Genomic DNA, 18,191 nt, shown 5'->3' with positions numbered 1-18,191 from the left:
GTTTATTTGTTTACTTCTCTAAAATTTAAAATAATATCAGTGAAAAATTATCAACTCTTTTATTGTAAAGCTCAGGATTTACAATTAATTCTGTCACAGTGATTTTTATGCTCCCTTAGATTAGTTCTTACCCGTGTCAAGTCCATACTGTTTGAAATGTGACTGTCATTTTCATGGTGTTAACATTTGTGCAGCGACACTTTCTCCTGATTCTGGACAAGAAGTTTCAAACTTTTGCGGGTTGACATAATGAAATAATCATCGAAGGAAGTTATAAGTGGATTCAGCAAGTCGTATGCATCTTCCTGAACATATTTCCTCCGGTCCGGTCAAACAATATGTGAATGGAGACGACTGATGGATTCAAGGTAGTGGATTGCTCACAGCTTCATCTGAATGTTGCTACTACTAGCAACGGCCAAGGGCTTTTGTTAATGACAGGAATAGGACATTATCATCGACTAACACACTATCACACAGGTTACTATAATATCACCAAAATATGCCATATTTGGTTCAAATTTAGGTAACTCCAAAAGTATGGTCCGAGTGAATATTTCAAATCGATTTGCCTCTCAATTTGCATTTTGCGAGATTCACTACGACTGAAATTTTGGAGTTATTTCAAAATGTTTCTCAGAAAAACTTTCAGCACCAAGGAGTATTTGGTACAGAATAGTAACATGTGATGCTTGGTAATCCTCAAGAAATGTCCTGAAATCCAGAAATTATTAGTAAACCGCTTGACTATTTTTCCTTTCCGAAGTGGTAAACAACCACCTTAATGGCAAAGTATTTCAAAGTTCCAGGTTATTTTCTCTGAATTATGTTTAAATGAGTTAGTGAGCCTAAGCATCATTATAATTCTTGGCATAACAGTATTAAAAACATCAAAACATCTCTGAAAGTCTCTGAATCCAACATAAAATTCTCATCAATTCAGTTTTTCAACGCACTAGGTACCCCTAAACTTAAGGCTTTTGTTCAAAAATGCAGACTTTGCATCTTTTCTACAGAGTCTCAAGCAGCTCCTCCTTCATGAGGCATATTATTCTATCGATGAATTCCTAATGTAATTGTATTGTAATGGAAATGGGAAGAGGTTCGGTACTCGGGCTCCTTTTTAGACCCATCAACGGTACTCCCTACGCAGTTCGGTACTCGGGCTCCTTAATTTAAACTTATTTAGAAGAACATACGATGCCCGTAATCAATCACAAACACATTTTGAATGAAATTTACTTTGCCGAGATGGTTTCCGGAGTTCACGTAAAGTGGGGCTATTTTCACATACGCTTTATTCTCAGCGTAATTTTTCAATTTCCGTTTCCGGTCGCATTGAAAAACACCGGTTTTTAATCCTTAATTGATTTTAATTTTCGTGTTTTCACACGAGAAAAAAAGTTCTTCTCATTATTAAAAGAATTCTTTGTAATTCGTTACTGCTCACGATGTTGTCGTGTATTCTGTAATAAAAAGTATTATTAAGAGGAAAAAATGAAATATAAATTAATCTAACCTAATCTAACCTAACCTTACCTAACCTAACCTAACTTACCCGAGCATTGCCTTACGTACCCCAACCTAAGGTAACTTACCTGACGTAACGTAACGTCAGGTAAGTTACCTTAGGTTGGGCTACTCAGGCTTGTGGATATTGGGTTTACATAGGCGCCGCGTCAAATCATGGCGTATGTTCTTCTAAATAAGTTTAAATTAAGGAGCCCGAGTACCGAACTGCATAGGGAGTACCGTTGATGGGTCTAAAAAGGAGCCCGAGTACCGAACTACACCCATGGAAATGAATTCTTAATGTATGTAAATGACGTGTATCATAGCTATCCATTGGCTAATCTATACCAAATGAAGATTATTATTATTATATAAGTCAGTTTTCTAAGTCAATAACCTTTACTTAAATAATATCTACTATTTTCATACTACTTACTTATTCTTTTCTCTCATGGGAGACTTTCGTATTTCCTGTTATTGATTTTGTGTCATTTTTCCGTTTCAGAGGTAATGGACCAGGTGACTTGAAAGTGTATTCAAGATGACCGTGCAGTATTGAATTTTGAAATTCAAAGAAAACATATGTCAACTTGAAAGTAACAATGGACCAGTCTGTGGAAGCAAAAGGTAGTCAAATCTCTGCTGTTCCCCTTGACAGTAAAAAGATAGATTTTTTAGAAAATTTTATTCAAAAAAATATTGAAATCCTAAATGAAAAAAAGCACACGGTTGCTGAAAGAAAGAAACCCCCCAATTTTCAGTGTAAATTCTGTTTGAAGCATTTTGCTTGCGGCCCAAGTGTTAGCCGACATAGGAAAATATGTCCACTGAATGAAAATGCTAAAAAAGAAAAGACTTTAGTTTGCCATCTTTGTAATAACACATTCAGCCGCATAGATGGGTTGAAAGTGCATATGAAAAGGTGCTCCAGCACAGCGTTAAAAAAGTATAAGAATTGCCTCTATCAAAACTGTAATGTCAAATTCTATCATAAGCAAGCTCTCATGCAACACCTTACCAACTCCCATGGACAGGTCTTTCAGAAGGAGATACAAAAAGTTTTTCTGAATGAGCAATCATTTTACGCGTGGAAAGAGCGAACAGAAGAGAGTACATTTTCCTATTTTTCTAAGAAAAATGGGAAGAAAGCCAACATCCAATATTTCTATTGCCAGCAGGACGGTGAGTCCAGAGGCGCCGAAAGAAAGACTGCTCGTAAAAATTCCAAAGGCCAAATAAGATCCGGTAAAACTTGCATAGCCAGTATGAAAGTTATTAAATTAAAAAATGATGCTGTACTAGTTAAATTTCAACCAATGCATTGTCATGTTCTGAAACCAGAAGATCTGAAGCATCACCCTCTTTCCAAAAATACATACAGCTCCATAAATGAACAACTTTCAATGGGTCTGTCTCCTAAACAAATCATTAAAACTCTAGATGGCAAGTCTAATCAAAATTCAGATCTCAATAAAACTCCAGCCAGTAAAAAGAACGATTTTGTGACGGTGCATAGGATACAAGGTATAGCTCGTCTGAGGCGAGTCAAACTAAGGTCAGATCCGGATGATTTTGTTTCCTTAACAAAAATGATCGAAAAATTTAAAGATGAACCGAGCAATCCTTTTATTCTTTTCAAAGTAGCAGAAGGAGAAGTAGCAATAGGGCCTGCTGAAATTCAAGAGTTTGTCACATCCTCTGATTTATTTTTGTTGGGTATACAGACTCCTGAACAGCAGAGAATTTTTGCTCATAAAGCAGGAGAAATTTTATCAATAAATGTAGCATACGGAACTAATAGATATGATTACCCTCTTTTAACCATCACCGTACCAGATGAGTATCATCGAGGTTACCCAGTTGCTCATTTTGTATCCAATCTGATGGACGTGAATTCTTTAATTTGTTTTTTTCTTGCTCTCAAACAACGCAATTCCAATGTTGAGGTAACTTGTATCATTACAAATGATGATCCTGTACTGTATGAAGCTACAGAAACTGTATTTGGCACTCAGTTCCGTCATCTCCTGTGTTTGTGGCATGTCAACTTGACTTTTCAAAATTACTTAAACAGTTTAGTCCCTGTTGATCACAGAGAAGAAATGTTTACTTTCATCAATTTGTTGATATCCTCCACCGACGAAGAATGGTTCATCAATATGTTTGACAATTTTGTCAGTACGTATAAAGAAATTTCCCCTGAGTTTATAGAAATTTTTGAAAAATATAGAGATACTGCTCTTAAATGGGCCATGGCCTATCGAAATTTTCCACATGGCAACATAGACACCGTTTTATTGAATGAGGCTTTCACCAATAGATTGAAAGCAACTTGCACAAAGAAAAAGGCCAACTGGCGTTTGGATGATCTCACAACTCTCCTGCTCGAAATTGAACAGGACGACTTTGATCTTCGTATTAAAGAAAATTGTCTCAATTTGCCTTTTGGGTTAGATGATGCTAAAAATTCACGCCATGTGAAAGGTCTCGAAATCCCCAACAAAGATGTTACTGAGCAATTTTCTAATCAATGGACAGTGATGTCTCAAACAAGTAGAGACAAGAAATATTTTGTATCTAAATGTAATGACACCTGCGAATGTGACCCTTGTCCTTTTATCTGTAAGGATTTGTTGTGTTATAAGCTTTGTGTTCACCTTTATTTTTGTACCTGTACCGATAAAAGTCCCTTGTGTAAACATATTCACAAGGTGCATTCGTTGTTGACAAAAATTATAACAATACCTGCTGATGGGGTAGCAGGCTCTTCTTTTAGTTTACAAGAAGAAAATGTTACTTTGTATGAAGAAAATATTGCTGAAGCTGAAACAATAATTGAAGATATTCAGGTGTTTGAAACAGCAGCTCAAGAAATTTCAGAGCCAGAACTCATCAACTTCCACCCCTTTGATATGATGAGTCTGTGCGTTCAAGATGAAGTTGAAATTTGCAGCGAAGAAGAGAATCGTATTGAGGAAGAAGAAGTAATAGAGGAAAGTTCTATTGATTTAATTTTACCAGAGGAACACGTTCAAGAAGATAAGGCAGCTTTGATAGAGGAAATTGAAGTATTTGAAAGTGAATCATCCTCTCCCGCAAATTGTAGTTTAGACGAAACTAATTCCATTAGATCTAGAATTGCGGAAAATATTTCTAAGCTCAATGATATGTTACAGCGATGCGATGTCTCTGATGATTTTTTGAATCATGCGCAGATGTCTTTACAAAATTTGTTACAAATGGTTGAGTCTCAGCGGTAGTATTTGTTAACCTTCCACCGTGTTAATTCCATTTGTTCTTTCATTGTTACCTTTTTCTACGCTTTTCTACTCAAAAAAAAAAGGAAACCCAGATACAGTATAGCTTAAATAAATTTCTTTGAATTTTGATTTTTTTGACTTTTTTTCCCCGTTTTGATAACACTAAATTTAAGAAAATAATAAATGGAGATATTTGTAAAACCTGAAGATTAACCAAAAATAGAAGTTCAAACTATCGGTACCTACATCTAATTGTGATCGTTCTGTGTATACAGGGGCACATTTTTCAAAAGAGTTATTTTTGTCATAAATTGGGCCGATAAATCAGCCTTGGAGTTTTTGCTGGAAAATTATCTCCGAAGTACAAATCACAAAGAGTATAAAGCGTTCAGTTCATTTTATTTTTGTATCAGTAGCATTATAAAAATAGCATTTTCTCAAAATCGCATTTTTCGAGCTGCCAACTGGGCCAATCTTAACTTATAGTTTTCACTGACATCTTGGGGCGCTTTTTGAACTCCTATTACATTCACTAGTGCTTCACTGATAGGTATCTCCATTTTGAGTATTTCAGTGTTAGGTCCGTTTTCCTTCTGATGTCACTTTGATTAATGAAAGAAAATTAAAATAATGGAAAAACCTTGCTTCTTAATGACCTTGTGTTACCTATAAATACTTTTCAATTCACTATATTCTCAGAGTTTCGGCATTAATAAAATTAAAAATGTAGCTTATTTTTAACAGGTAGGGCAACCCGGTATAAAAGAATTTACTATAAGTACACCTCAATGGCTTAAGTGCGAAACCATGTCTCCACTGCAGTGTTTCAAAATCTCTGCTCCTATTTTATTTTTGCGACGAGAAACAAGTGAACTCTATAGCTTGAAATTGCTACAGAATATTCTGCTAATAGAGAAAAAAAATGAAGGAAGTTTTCAAGAGATTGAGCTAGCCAGTTTTCCAAAGAAAAAATAAAATATGACAGGAAGTCTGCGAAGTCACAAACGGAGATACAAGGTTTCGCAATTTGGCCATCGACATAAGCATCCTCCTCCCTCCCCTCAATAGGGTCACAGTGCCTATACAGTTACTTAATGGTTTGTCTTTGTCACTAAATCTGGATTTCATTGAAGATCCAGTTAGAAGAAAAAATTCCGTTAAAATGAAGTGGAACACTGTCAATTTTGAATCTTGAGCATGAGATGAGGGAGGAACTGCTTGTTTGATCAGCACTAAAATTATGAAGATCATAATTAGGTTTTCCGAATTCAGAGAGCTCAAAATATTTACTTACATTCTTAGTATCTTGGTTTTTAGTATGTTTTTTACACAAAATTGGGATGCAAATATGGAGACCTCTACTATTTGGGGTAGCTCCAATGATATTAAACTTCCGAAAAATGATTTAGAGAGTTACAAAAAATGTACATCTCCTGAAAACTTATGTTCTCATGATGTAATATAATGTTGAAGGTTATGGATCAGTGATGCGGAAAAATAAAAATTTGTTGATGAGACAAGAAAATGTATTTTCAAATTCGGAATCATCAAAGAAAATGCACTATTGAAGTACTGACTACTTACCTAGTAATGAAATTAACAATGAAAATTTACATTCAATAAATTAAACTAGTGTTATTTACAAAATATACACATTTTTTTTGTAATAGTTGCCTGGTGGCTCACCATTATTTTTCTCCTTTTTTTTCAAAGTAGTAAATAATATATTACATTATAATCATTATGGCAGCTTTCCAAAAAAGTTGAAACTTCATTACCTACTCTACTGTTAATTTTTATGTGTTCCCTTGAGGCAAACGCAGCAATGCTTTAGATTCTTTGTGATAAAACTCTTAAATTAAAGCCTCATGACTGATTACAATACTAATTGTACATACAGGGCCTTGAATTTTAAAGTTGATTGTAATCAAACGTATGAAGCTCCACCAATAGAATGTATTTTTTGAGATCCAAGTGCAATGGATCAGAAGACAAAATCTAAATCAAGTCAGTAATTTAAGCTCCTCATCAGACATTTGAACAGAATGCAATTGACATTTTGAAGATCAACTTGTAGGACAGAAATGTTATTGGAATGTTCAATGGTCTCTTGCAACGTTTGGAATAAAATTCTGAGACAGTTGTTTCTATTTCTTGAAAATATAAACAGTTAATTGTACAATCAAGAGGACTTTCATTTCTGTATGAGCGGAACATTTGAAGTATAGAGGTCAAAAACCTTTGATGATCGCTCGTCAAGAAGTTGATTTTGAAAATTTTCACATACACATGATGCAAAATTTAAAATTTAAAGAAGAAAATACCCGACAATGAATTTCAATTTAGACCTTGTCTACTCATCCTGTAAGGAAACTATATGGCTACCGGACCTACTTTTGCTTAAAACTAACTTTACTGGAGGCAAAAATGGTAAAGAAGCTGGTACAGGTTTGAGATAAAATAACAAAGTTACAACAAATTTTTCATGCTTGGGTCTGCTAATTCAAAAATTATAAAAATTATACTATTTTTTGAGTCTCAAACATACTCAAAAGGGAAATAATTTGAGGTAAGGGTCATTCTTAAACTGGGGCCAGGCATAAGCTCAATGTTTTGAAGCTCCTTGCTCAACCCGTGTAGGTTTCAATCCTCCCTCGCCCTATATATTATTTAATGCATCGCTAGATGCTCATCTCACATTGAAAATGAAAGAGATGAGAAACAAACAACAATAAAAAAAAACTTAAGGGAAGCTCAGATTATACCTACTGCAGAAACTTGGAAAAACCCGCACTAAATGTCAATACGAGTATAAATTCTGGATGCCTTCATCAGAATGATTAGCGTATATCTCTTCTTGTCGATTATAATTGGAAAAACCGACCTTAATCTGAAAGATGAAACCTACAAAGAACTGACCGTTTGAATTTTACTGTCTCCATTTTGATTCCAGAATGCTGAACCAAATTAAAAAGAAAACTCTCAGCTTTGTTGCTTAATTTAACTTAACGATCAACACTAAAGTTGTTTTAGGAAGGATTGAAAACTAAAACAGAATTCTGTCAAAAATGGTTGTTAACTCCCGGAAAAATCTTTGGGGAGAGGTGGAAAAGGAATTGGATAACTAAATCAGCACAATAATTCATCTCTATTTACAAACTAACAGATTTTTTCTTAAATGTAATAAAAGAAACGGTTGAAAACTAAAATATTACTCTTCAGCAGAATTAATTCAGTCTTATTGTTTGCAGAATTTCAAAGTAAATTTCTACGGGATACTGTTCCTTGCATAGAAGGTACCAACAAGCAAATATCAAACGACTAAAACTTAAAGTTAGTTGATGAATGGCACAAAAAATCATACAAAAGATAAAATAATCTATGTCATACTTGTTAGCCCAATGAAACATTACATAGTTGCCAAGGACACTTTATCTTTGTACAGATGGACAACTGAGCAAATTTCCAGAGATAAAAGGGGTATATTTCTTCTTACAACCAACTTTTGGTAAAATTTTATGAGAGATTCTCTCAGTTGTTCATCCCTACAAATAAGAACTGTCCGCTTCGAATAATTTGATGGCTGTAAGCCCTTCCGCAAAGAATCAATTCAACTTCATCTATTTCTTGCAGGGGGCTCTCATCTCAAAAGTAAGTACAACATTTTATCACCTGGGAGAACAAATGTCTGAAAATTTTTTGATCTAATGTGAAAACCTGTTTTTAAAATAATTCGCTGAAAGCTTTGAAAAACTTACACATTCTCCCGGCAAAAGTTACCTGAGTTATATGTAGCAGGCAACTTTGAAACAAAGCAATCTGCAAGAAATTTATCTACTTACACTTCAGCTGTTTCAGAAACTAAAGATACCAATTAGGCTATCTCCGTAAAATTAAGAGATTTTCAGGGACTAAACTTAATGAGATAAAATTTTTTTTGATTGCAATTACTTATCTGCTTCCAGTTTTGACCTAGACACCTAAATCCTGCTCATTTACAAGAATAAATCAAATTCGTCCAATCTTAAGTAGCTAAACACAAGAGTTCGGGGGAAAGAACAACAATTGGAAAAATGCAAAGGTAACTTGGTAAAAAGAACACACCAGTCCACAAATGAGTTCAAATAAACATCGAAAATCAACTAAGAATTTAAGGTTCTAGCTTAAATCTTTTCCAGCAATCCTTAGGAAGGCTTTTCTGAATCTCATCAATATTATGAACATCCAGCTTTAATTTTTCAACTTCATCTTTGTAACTTTTGACGAGATTTGTCTGCGTAATTTTAGCAGCTGTTAGTGTTTTCAGCTGTTCATTGACGTTCGCATTGTCAAATTCTGCTTGTGCTGCAGCCAATCGAGTTTCCAACCTGTTCAAAGTCTCTTCGTCAATATCTGTAAGATCGCTCAAGGCTTTCAATATATAATCAACCTCTTCCTGAGCTTTTTCTACTTGTTTCAATGCATCCGAGCCTTTAGTCTTAGCCTGGCCAACCTTGATTTTGGCCTCGTCTGTTATGTTTTGATGAGCTTTCGCTTTGGTTTCTAGCTGATTAATTTTAGAGGTCGTATCTGCCACTCGATCAGACAAACTATCTGCCTCCTCTCGCAATTTGCCAGCTTCTTGTTTAGTTTCTTCGGCTCGTCTCTTGATCTGGTCAGCATCAATAGCAGCCTGTTTTGCAAATTTATCTTGTGCTTGTTTAGCATTATCTTTGGCGCTGTTAGCATTGTGTTCCGCGCTGGGTAAGGAGGCTGCTGCTGTCTCAGATTTGTCCCGAGCCTCAATGATTATTTTCTCAATTTCGCTTGTTGTTAGAAGAGTTTTCTTGGCTTGCTCTTTACTTGCTTTAACTTCTGAATCGAATGTCTTCAAAGTATTATATGTGTTCTGGGCTTCTTTTAGGGTGTCATCTCCCTTCTTCACAGCTTGCTCAGCCAGGGATTTGGCTGCGTCAGCATCAGCGAGAAGCTCATCAGTGATTTTTTGCTGTTCTTCGCCAAGTCCAAGGGTGGTTTCAGCCTCTTTAATCTGTTTTCCGAGGTCCGTCAAGAATCCATCATTGTTCAGGAGCAGTTCTTCAGCACTATCTTTGAGTGCTTTGGCTTTTTTGGCGGCTAATTCGGCCTCTGCTTTTAAATCTTCAAAATTAGAGTCTGGAATGGACAGAGCATAAATATCACGATAGATAGCCAATGCCTCTGTATGGACCTCATCGACCAATTTTTTTGTGTCTGAAGTATCACTAATTGTCAAGTCCAATTTTTCTTTTGTGAATGACAAGTCATTTCCTAATTTCTTCAGCTCATCACTTGTATTTTTTTGCTTACCGATTGCATCCTTTGCAGTTTCGTAGGCTTCCATAGAAATATTCACCGCTTTTTCAGCAATCTCCTTGGTTTTCTCAAACTCATCCTCTTGATTTTGAACAAGAACTCTAGCCTCTCGGGCGATTTTTGACATTAGTTCACTTTGTTGACCAAATGCTGTACTCCTTTCTACAGCTTTACTTAAAGCTGCTGCACCCTCTGTCTGTAAAAAGTTAGAAGCTTCTTGCAAGATGTTTGCGGCTTTTTCAATTGTCTTTTCAACCACAGAGACATTCTGAGCAGCCTGAGATGTTATTACTCCAGCTTTCAAGGTCCAGTTGCCTATTTGATCCATCAAAATTTTGACATCTGCTAAACGTTTATGAAGATCACTAATTTTTTCAGAGAGCGTTTTATCCCCGTCGCCTCCTGAAACAAAGAAACAAGTTTTTCCCCGATAAAACCTAATTGTAGAAGGATTACTCTTGTAAGTTAGATGTTTATAGTGAGGAGCTGCTTTACATTCAACTGTGACTTAGGAAAGTCAAACCTAACAATTTAATTCATTAAATATTTTTTACAGAAAGCTGCATTTTACAATAGAAAAAAAATACATACTAATAATTGAGGGTATCAGCATTTTTTGTCCTTTCATTAGAATTAATGGGTTGGTTGGATGCCACACTCAGTTGATGTGAAAAATGAATCAGTGCGAAGTCATGCATGTAAATGAAAATGGAAACAATTTTTTATGAGACAATCTAGATCGAAATTGGAGTAATAAATGACAAGGAAGAATTCTAATCTCCTCAAGCTAAGGGGGAAAAAAATTCTTACCAGCAGTGCCACTTCCAGTTTCCTTCCAAAGAGTGTCAATGCTCTGTGAAACATCTCGTAGTTTATTCTTAAAGTCCTGATCATCAATAATCGTTGGAGTGTTGGCTATATCTGACAGCACTTTGCCGAGGTAGGTGAGATTTGAGCGGTGAATGTTGACGGCATCTTGAATTAAATTATAACAAGGAGGACAATTGATACAGCCTCTCTGGCGATCATACTTGTTTTCCTTGCAGTGATCACACCGCCGGCCCTCCACGTTTTCGTAACACTGAAATAAAGTGTTTTAACAGTTGAAAATATGTTGTGCGTCAATAAAATATTGTAAATATAACGATTTAAAGCAAGCTACAAGATTTCGTATGAATTTACATGAAAAAGAAGTAGGTAAAAGTAACACTTTAGTGCCTGTATTGTGTGCTGTTGGAACTAAAATATTGGAGGCATCTGTTTTAATTTCTTCGTCTAAATGTGGATTGTTTATCAACCATACGGAGAATTTTGAAGGATTGGGTTTCATTAGGAGACGGATAATTGAAATTATTCAAATGGACATATTTAAATAAAACAGAACTAGCTCCATTGTGACCTTGGCCGCACATTAGAATAAATGCATGACTGCCCGCTTGGCAAAAAATGATTGCAAAAACTTTGTCACAATGTTACTACCACAATTAACTTAGCAGCAATATATTTGGAATGTTTTATTTTTTTGGCAGTTGCCGGGTAGAAGGGCCCACATCACAATGGAGATAGTATCATTTTACTTGAATACGTCAATTTCACCTCTAGAAAGCTTCCTAGAAAAGCCAATTGGTGAAAGAAATATTAAAGTAACTTTCCTGCTTCTTTATTTTTTTGACAAGAAATTTTACAAGAAATTTCATCTTCATTCTTGATTCCTAAAAGACAAAATAAATGAATTGCATTATCCAACCAAACACTTTGAATAATTTCAGTTTTGGAGCTGTGCGATTGAGGATGAAGAGAATATTAACTTACTGGACATTGCCCAAAGGCATCACATTGGAGATTTGAGGAACCAATATTATCACACTCGCATGGTTTACAGCCCTCGAGGGAGAATCCATAATAGTAGGGTTGACAAACATCACAGCGCAGACCTGTCACACCAGGACGACACAAGCATTGACCAGAATATGGATCACAGGTTTGGTTGAAGGAACCAATCGGATCACAATTACAAGACTGACAACCCTGTTAGGAACAAAAAAGAAAATTATTTCTGTCACACTCTTCTGGATAAAAAAACTACAAAGGCACTCAATGAATGTGGAGAAGTATCTTGCACCATACAATATTCCTAAAAAACTTCTGACGACCAGTATAATCTTGGCACAAAGGATTACAAAGTTTCTTATCAGATAATGGTCTCATTGGACAGTGAGGTTAATCTTCAAACCTTCAAACCTAAATTAATGACTACAGAGAGATTCTAATCTATTGAATTCACTTGAGTAGAATCATACAAAAATATATGGAGTGTTTCAAAATGATTCGGACTGGCGCTGCAATTCAAAAACTGAGCATCTTGTGAAATTAGTCTTACAATTAGATTCATGTGAAAGAGGACATTGACAGAAATAAATTGAGATCAGAATCAACTTATTTGAAAGAGAATTTTCCTTAAAAGACAGAAACGAATGAGGTACAAGGAACAATGAAAAGCTGCACGAGACCAGCATGCGTAAGAGAACAACCCTCACAGCAGTAACTTCATCGATCATTTTGACGTAACAATTTCATGGTCAAATTTATGCATCATTAAGTACTCACGGTTATGTTTTGAGATGCACACCATCTAGACAATGTTACCAAGTTGTGTTGTCATCAAGCAGAATTTGTTGGCAATTGAGCATTTGAAAAGTTTCACTGGCACTTTTTAGTCAGAATACATTCTTTTTTTTAAAAAAAAAAAAAAGTAGGCGCCGCTGCCATACATCCTTCATTCATACTACCATAACAATTTTTTTTTACCATAAAATTTTTATTGAAATAAATTGATCTTGATTTCACAGAATTTTCTTGGTATTTCGCTTCAAATGTGATCTACTCGATAGGTTGCTTTGATTTCCAATTACGACGCTCGTCCATATAATTTCTGAACTCTCAAGGTATACTTAAGGTATTTAGATTTACATACCGTGCCAGAGCCAATGTTGTAAAATCCTGCTTCACATTGGTCGCAGTTGGTTCCAACAACATGAGGTTTACACTGACACTGGCCAGTCAACTGATCGCAGACTGGGGGTCCATCTTGAGTTTCGACTGTTCCAAGACTGTAGCACTGGCATGGTTTGCAGTCACCCTTCGGCGTGGCAAGGGCATCGCCGTAAAATCCTGCAAATGTGCAAGGCAGCTTCATTAAATATTCTTTGAAAACTTGGTGGGAATAAAATTTCTGTGCGACGACGGGGACATCTCATGAAAGAATGGCAGCAAGGTATCAATGAAGAAATGTTGCATTGTCAATTGACCAATAACCTTTGGGAAGATAGGTGCATGTGGCATTTGGGTGTTGCAGAGTGCCAGAATGTGCTACAGGAGAGACATATGTACATATTCCAAAGAGAATCTCAAATTTTGTGGTTGAAAACTGAATTTTCAGTCATTTTCATACGCGTCTACTTGAAAGGATTACTTTTCCTTCAAAAACCTAGTCTAGAAAAATATCTGATATAGGTACGAGACATTTTTTTAGAACACTTCTATTCCCCATGAACTGAAGGTGTGAAAGTAATGAGTCAGTGGATGAAAGATTTGTTCAGTTGACTGGATAGCCATCTTATCCAAAGTCCTCTTGGCATAATAGATAGACTCACCTGGTAAACATTCAGCACAGGTTGGACCACCAGTGTTGTAGATACACTTCAGGCATTCACCAGTTGTTCGGTTGCAGTTACCAATTGCATTAGCATCAACATTTTGACTGCAGTCACAAGGCTGGCATAATCGGACTGGACCCGCTTTCCCCGCTGGGTCTCCATAGTACCCATCACTGCACAGCTCACAACGAGGCCCTAAAATAAAGCATCGTATTCAAAATAAATATTTCAGCTGATCATTTGCAAGGAGTTGGTATATACTGACACTACCTTGGTGGTTACCTGTTAAGTTTGGACTTGAAAAAAAAAATTATTGTGTGGAACCTTTTTTGTTCTTGCTCTAGTATTACGTGAAATTTACAAAAAACATGATTAACAAAAAAACTGGCATCAGAATTTGGTTAAATTCTGGAAATCACTGGAGTCGATGCTGAACATAAAATGAACTGCAAAATTTAAATTATGGAAAACTAAAATTTTACATAGAATTTTTCTTCAGATTTACTAAAAAAGAGCAAACATTTTTCCAAAAGTTTTTTTTGGAAGTTTTCTCTTGGAAATTGACGAGTATTTTACTTTTTCTTTCCACACAGCCAATGCTACTAAGAATACTTAAAAACCTGATTTGACTCCAAAAGAATGTGGTTTTCTGAGAGCAAGAGGTTCTAATTGACTTGCTTAAAAACCACTATTTTCTCACTGATGAGTTGAATTTGGAGGTTTTGAACACGTCCATCTACTAAATAGTCCTTGAAATCCTAAGTTGTTAAAGAAACAAGAAAATTTGAATATTACCTCCATAACCCTTTGGGCATTCAAGACATACAATGGTTTCATCAGCTAATTGAATACAAGCTCCTTGATTTGGACATGGACACAGTTTGCAGCCATAGGGAGAGCCAGACAAGGCATTCCCGTAATAGCCTCGTGCACAGCGCTCACAATTATCACCTGCAGTATTGTGTTGACAGATACAACGACCTGAAGTCAAAATGCAAAACAATTAGTAAAATACTTGGCGAAGTTGAAAGAAGTAAGAATACGTAATGAGTGAGCAATCGTAATGAAATTACAGAACAGGCAAAATAAGCGATGATTTTAAAGTTTGGACGTTAAAACCTCTGAAAAAATACGTAAAGCTATGGTTATGCAAACGTCATCTGTAAAAAAAGACCATCGTTCATGGAGGTGAATTGAGGGAAGTAATTTCTGTTAAGGTGATTTGACGGACGCCATTTTATGTGTCAGAGCAACAAGCGATATATGGCATCGATTTGTTCCATAATTTCAGCTACTTGTCATTTTTTTCGAATTTAAAGATTGCACTTCTGTTGTCATGAGACTGAAGAACTATGTACCAAATTTGACAAAGAAAGTCAACGTAAAAAGGCGTGGTTTTTTTAGAGGAAAAATATCACATTCTTAAAATTCTTAATCTTAAAATTTTCAGCCCCTAACAAGGCTGATTAGATAGCTTTAAAGTGGTATTACATTTTGTTGACTGCATATTTCGAACCATAATTCCTCTGATCTAGTTAAACTTTTTCATTTCAAAATGTTTGTAAGATTCTTCTGAGCAATAGTTTAAAAAATCTCAAGTTTGATTCATTTGGCATGAAGGCCTTCTTTGTTATGACCTATGTACAGTCATAGGTAAATATTCTGAAAACATTTATTAGAAGGATATTACTGTAGATGAGGGCTAAAAAACCAGAACTACATGTTCAACACTTCAAGAAATCGGGGGACAACCATACAATAGCTCCATTGCTCGCAGCATATTTTTCAAATTTAAACACCATGTATCACCTTGACATAACCATGTACAACCCTGAATCACCCTGTAATTTTTTCACACATACAATCTGTTACTAAGTAAGTCGAGAATGCAAAGAACTCGATTATTCCAAAACTGTTACTTACACCTCTTCTATTATACCTGACCTCTGTATTATAGCTGTAAAGTCGCTAATAAGTATTTAACATAGAGGCAGTATTCTTTGTTTAATCTCACTTACTTCTTGTTTTTTCTTTGTGTTCTATTTCACAGTAAATAACAGAAAAAAAACAATAGTGCACCATCAAAGGAAAAATTAAATTTTAATGTAAACAAACAAACAAAACAAAAAAAGCCTTGGTGCTCTGAGAGTGCTAAAGTCTAAAGAAGCCATTTCAAAAATATCAATAGAGGCATATTCTAATGTATTTCTGGTACATGCATTCTCATCCATGATGGCCTTGCAAATTACAAGAGAAAAAAAAGGAGAAATACCTGATTCGTTATCACAAATATCAGCATGACCGTTACAGTTACATGGCACGCAAGGGGCAAATGGACCTCCACTGGCAGGCTCGTGCCTGAAACCAGGACCGCAAGACTCACAAAACTCTCCTACATAACCATCTGGACAAGTGCACATTTCCAACCAGGTGGCAGGATAACCAGCTGCTCCACGCCTGGCAGTGTCTAGTTTCACATCATCGAGGAAACCGACGCCTACGAGAACATATGAACATTGAATATGATCATTTAAAATTGAAAATCTAGGAGGAATTTGGACTTATTGAAACTTTTGTAATACTAATTGCAACAATGTTGTGCTTGTGAGTAACTGAACACTTTTAACAGCTACACGTTTATCATTCTGAGGTCACACTTTTTATTTCAATGTTTAAAGGAATACAGCTCTAACATTAACTTGAAGGTCAGGTTTAGTGAGTATACTTCTTTTCAACTTTAACAGGTGGTGACTCAATTTTTGAAATAATCTGGGATGAATCGCCAGGTATTTACTTACTGATAGAATTACCTATGTAAGTTACTTTTCACTACACAGGCAGAAAAATAGCAATTATTTTCGTTTCAATTCTAATAACCTACAATAGCTCTTGAAAATATTCTCTGTACAAGTTATTTGCAACTTTTGTCATCGGCAGTCAGCAACCAAAAAACAATAGTTATACATGAGAAAAATTAATAGTGACAAATGTATATTGTTCCGATATTACTTCTCAAAAAGATTTAATTAGGAATGACAAAATTATGTTACCTCGGGCTGTGTAAGTTCCTCTGATTTTAACTGCAGTCAGATTTGCTAAGATACTGATGAAATCTCTAGATGACAAGCGAGGTTGCCATCCATGGTCTGGATGTTCATGGAGTCTAAATTTATAATTGTAAGCCTGAAAAAAAAAAGGATATGAGATTTTTTATTGAGTCTTAATCATTTTCTAAATATATCATAAACCGTTTAATAAATGCAGACTCAGATTTGTAAAAATTTAAATTGATAGTTCATTAAAAACACTTTATACGATTAGCGATGTGAACTAATTGCGAACAACCCTGGGTTTTCTACATAGATGGTAAAATAGGAAAAACAAAACTCGGTTTGGCAACGCTGCAGATTTTTGGGCATATTTCATTTCGTTGAAGAACGACTGTTCATTGATGTGGCATAGAATTTAATCTGCCTCCTTGAAAATATATGTAGTAGGTATGAAAATGTTCGATGGTAAATTTCTTGAAAATTCTGAAACGCTGCGATCAAGATGTAGTGTTTTAAGTTCTACCATTAATTTTGTGATACCCAATTGTTAACATTACAGCCATAATTTTGTGCGATACTAAATGATATACTGGTCTTTCTACATGGTATCAAAGTGATTGCTAAACTACTGGCAATTTCTCTGAAATCCATCCGCATTTGGGAAAGCATTTGAAGAATAATCTTCCTCCACTTTGCATGCCTTGGAAGAAATGTTATTTTTTAAACCTCTTAATAGAAAATTGTTGCTCAGTTATGAATTTTTCATAGATTTTAAAATATAACAAAAAATAAAGAAAAAAACAAGCAAACCAAAGGTGCGCAGCGCAGATATATACAACAAGAACAACAACTAAAAAGCCAGAGACATTATTGGCTAGAGATTGGAGTATGTTGAATCACTTACAGAATCTGATGGAAGAGGATTAGCCTGACCAAAAATCGTTTGCGTAACTCGAAGACCTCCTCCTTCCAGAATGATATCCTCAATTGTTGGTTTTGGTGCATTTTCTCCAATTCGTAACTTGAATTCCAGATCTTGATTGTAACTGGCTCTTTGATCACGCAGAAATCTATCTACACGATGAGAAAAAGAATAGGAAAAACATTAAAGTAGCAATAGAGCACGAAGCTATACTGGTTACCATGACCCTGAAAAAAAAGTCTGTGCATGCATTTTTGGATGTGGCTTCTGAGATTACACAATCGAAAGGATGAAATAAGATGAGTCTAATCACCATTATTATTTTCATGGCATGTTAGAGGTGATTTGTTTCTAGAAATAAAGTTTAAAAGCAAATTTACGAGATTTCTGTTTAGATCTTCAAACGTTTATTGAACACGCATGGATACAGATACTTCCCAATCATGCAACCATTCCT

At 35.4% G+C, this 18,191-nt stretch overlaps 2 protein-coding genes across 3 annotated transcripts in view; one reads left to right on the top strand and one right to left on the bottom strand.

Annotated features, from left to right (window-relative positions):
* Nucleotides 1–9: 9 nt before the first annotated feature.
* LOC109033291 (uncharacterized) lies at nucleotides 10–4,901 on the top strand. Its single transcript, XM_019045852.2, has 2 exons — nucleotides 10–368; nucleotides 2,018–4,901. Exon 2 carries the CDS (start codon nucleotides 2,115–2,117, stop codon nucleotides 4,770–4,772), a length of 2,658 nt encoding a protein of 885 aa, XP_018901397.2. The 5' UTR covers nucleotides 10–368; nucleotides 2,018–2,114; the 3' UTR covers nucleotides 4,773–4,901.
* Nucleotides 4,902–6,276: 1,375 nt separating this feature from the next.
* LanB2 (laminin subunit gamma-1) overlaps nucleotides 6,277–18,191 on the bottom strand; it is a 131,164-nt gene continuing 119,249 nt past the window's right edge. For both annotated transcript variants that reach the window (XM_019045810.2, XM_019045811.2), the window contains exons 11-19: nucleotides 17,717–17,886; nucleotides 16,813–16,945; nucleotides 16,035–16,259; nucleotides 14,558–14,743; nucleotides 13,760–13,957; nucleotides 13,081–13,277; nucleotides 11,919–12,134; nucleotides 10,917–11,187; nucleotides 6,277–10,508 (exon numbers count right to left, since the gene is read on the bottom strand). In XM_019045810.2, coding sequence (XP_018901355.2) covers nucleotides 8,923–10,508; nucleotides 10,917–11,187; nucleotides 11,919–12,134; nucleotides 13,081–13,277; nucleotides 13,760–13,957; nucleotides 14,558–14,743; nucleotides 16,035–16,259; nucleotides 16,813–16,945; nucleotides 17,717–17,886 — 3,182 coding nt within the window. In that variant the 3' untranslated portion in view covers nucleotides 6,277–8,922. The remainder of the gene's footprint in view (nucleotides 10,509–10,916; nucleotides 11,188–11,918; nucleotides 12,135–13,080; nucleotides 13,278–13,759; nucleotides 13,958–14,557; nucleotides 14,744–16,034; nucleotides 16,260–16,812; nucleotides 16,946–17,716; nucleotides 17,887–18,191) is intronic.

The sequence above is a fragment of the Bemisia tabaci genome, chromosome 3, assembly GCF_918797505.1.
Source record: "Bemisia tabaci chromosome 3, PGI_BMITA_v3".
NCBI lineage: Eukaryota > Metazoa > Arthropoda > Insecta > Hemiptera > Aleyrodidae > Bemisia > Bemisia tabaci.
The sequence above is the reverse complement of the archived record's forward strand: the minus strand, read 5'-3'. Positions and strand labels throughout refer to the sequence as shown.

Coding starts and splice junctions, on each gene's coding strand:
- LOC109033291 (XM_019045852.2), top strand. CDS start 2,115: ATGGACCAGTCTGTGGAAGCAAAAGGTAGTCAAATCTCTGCTGTTCCC.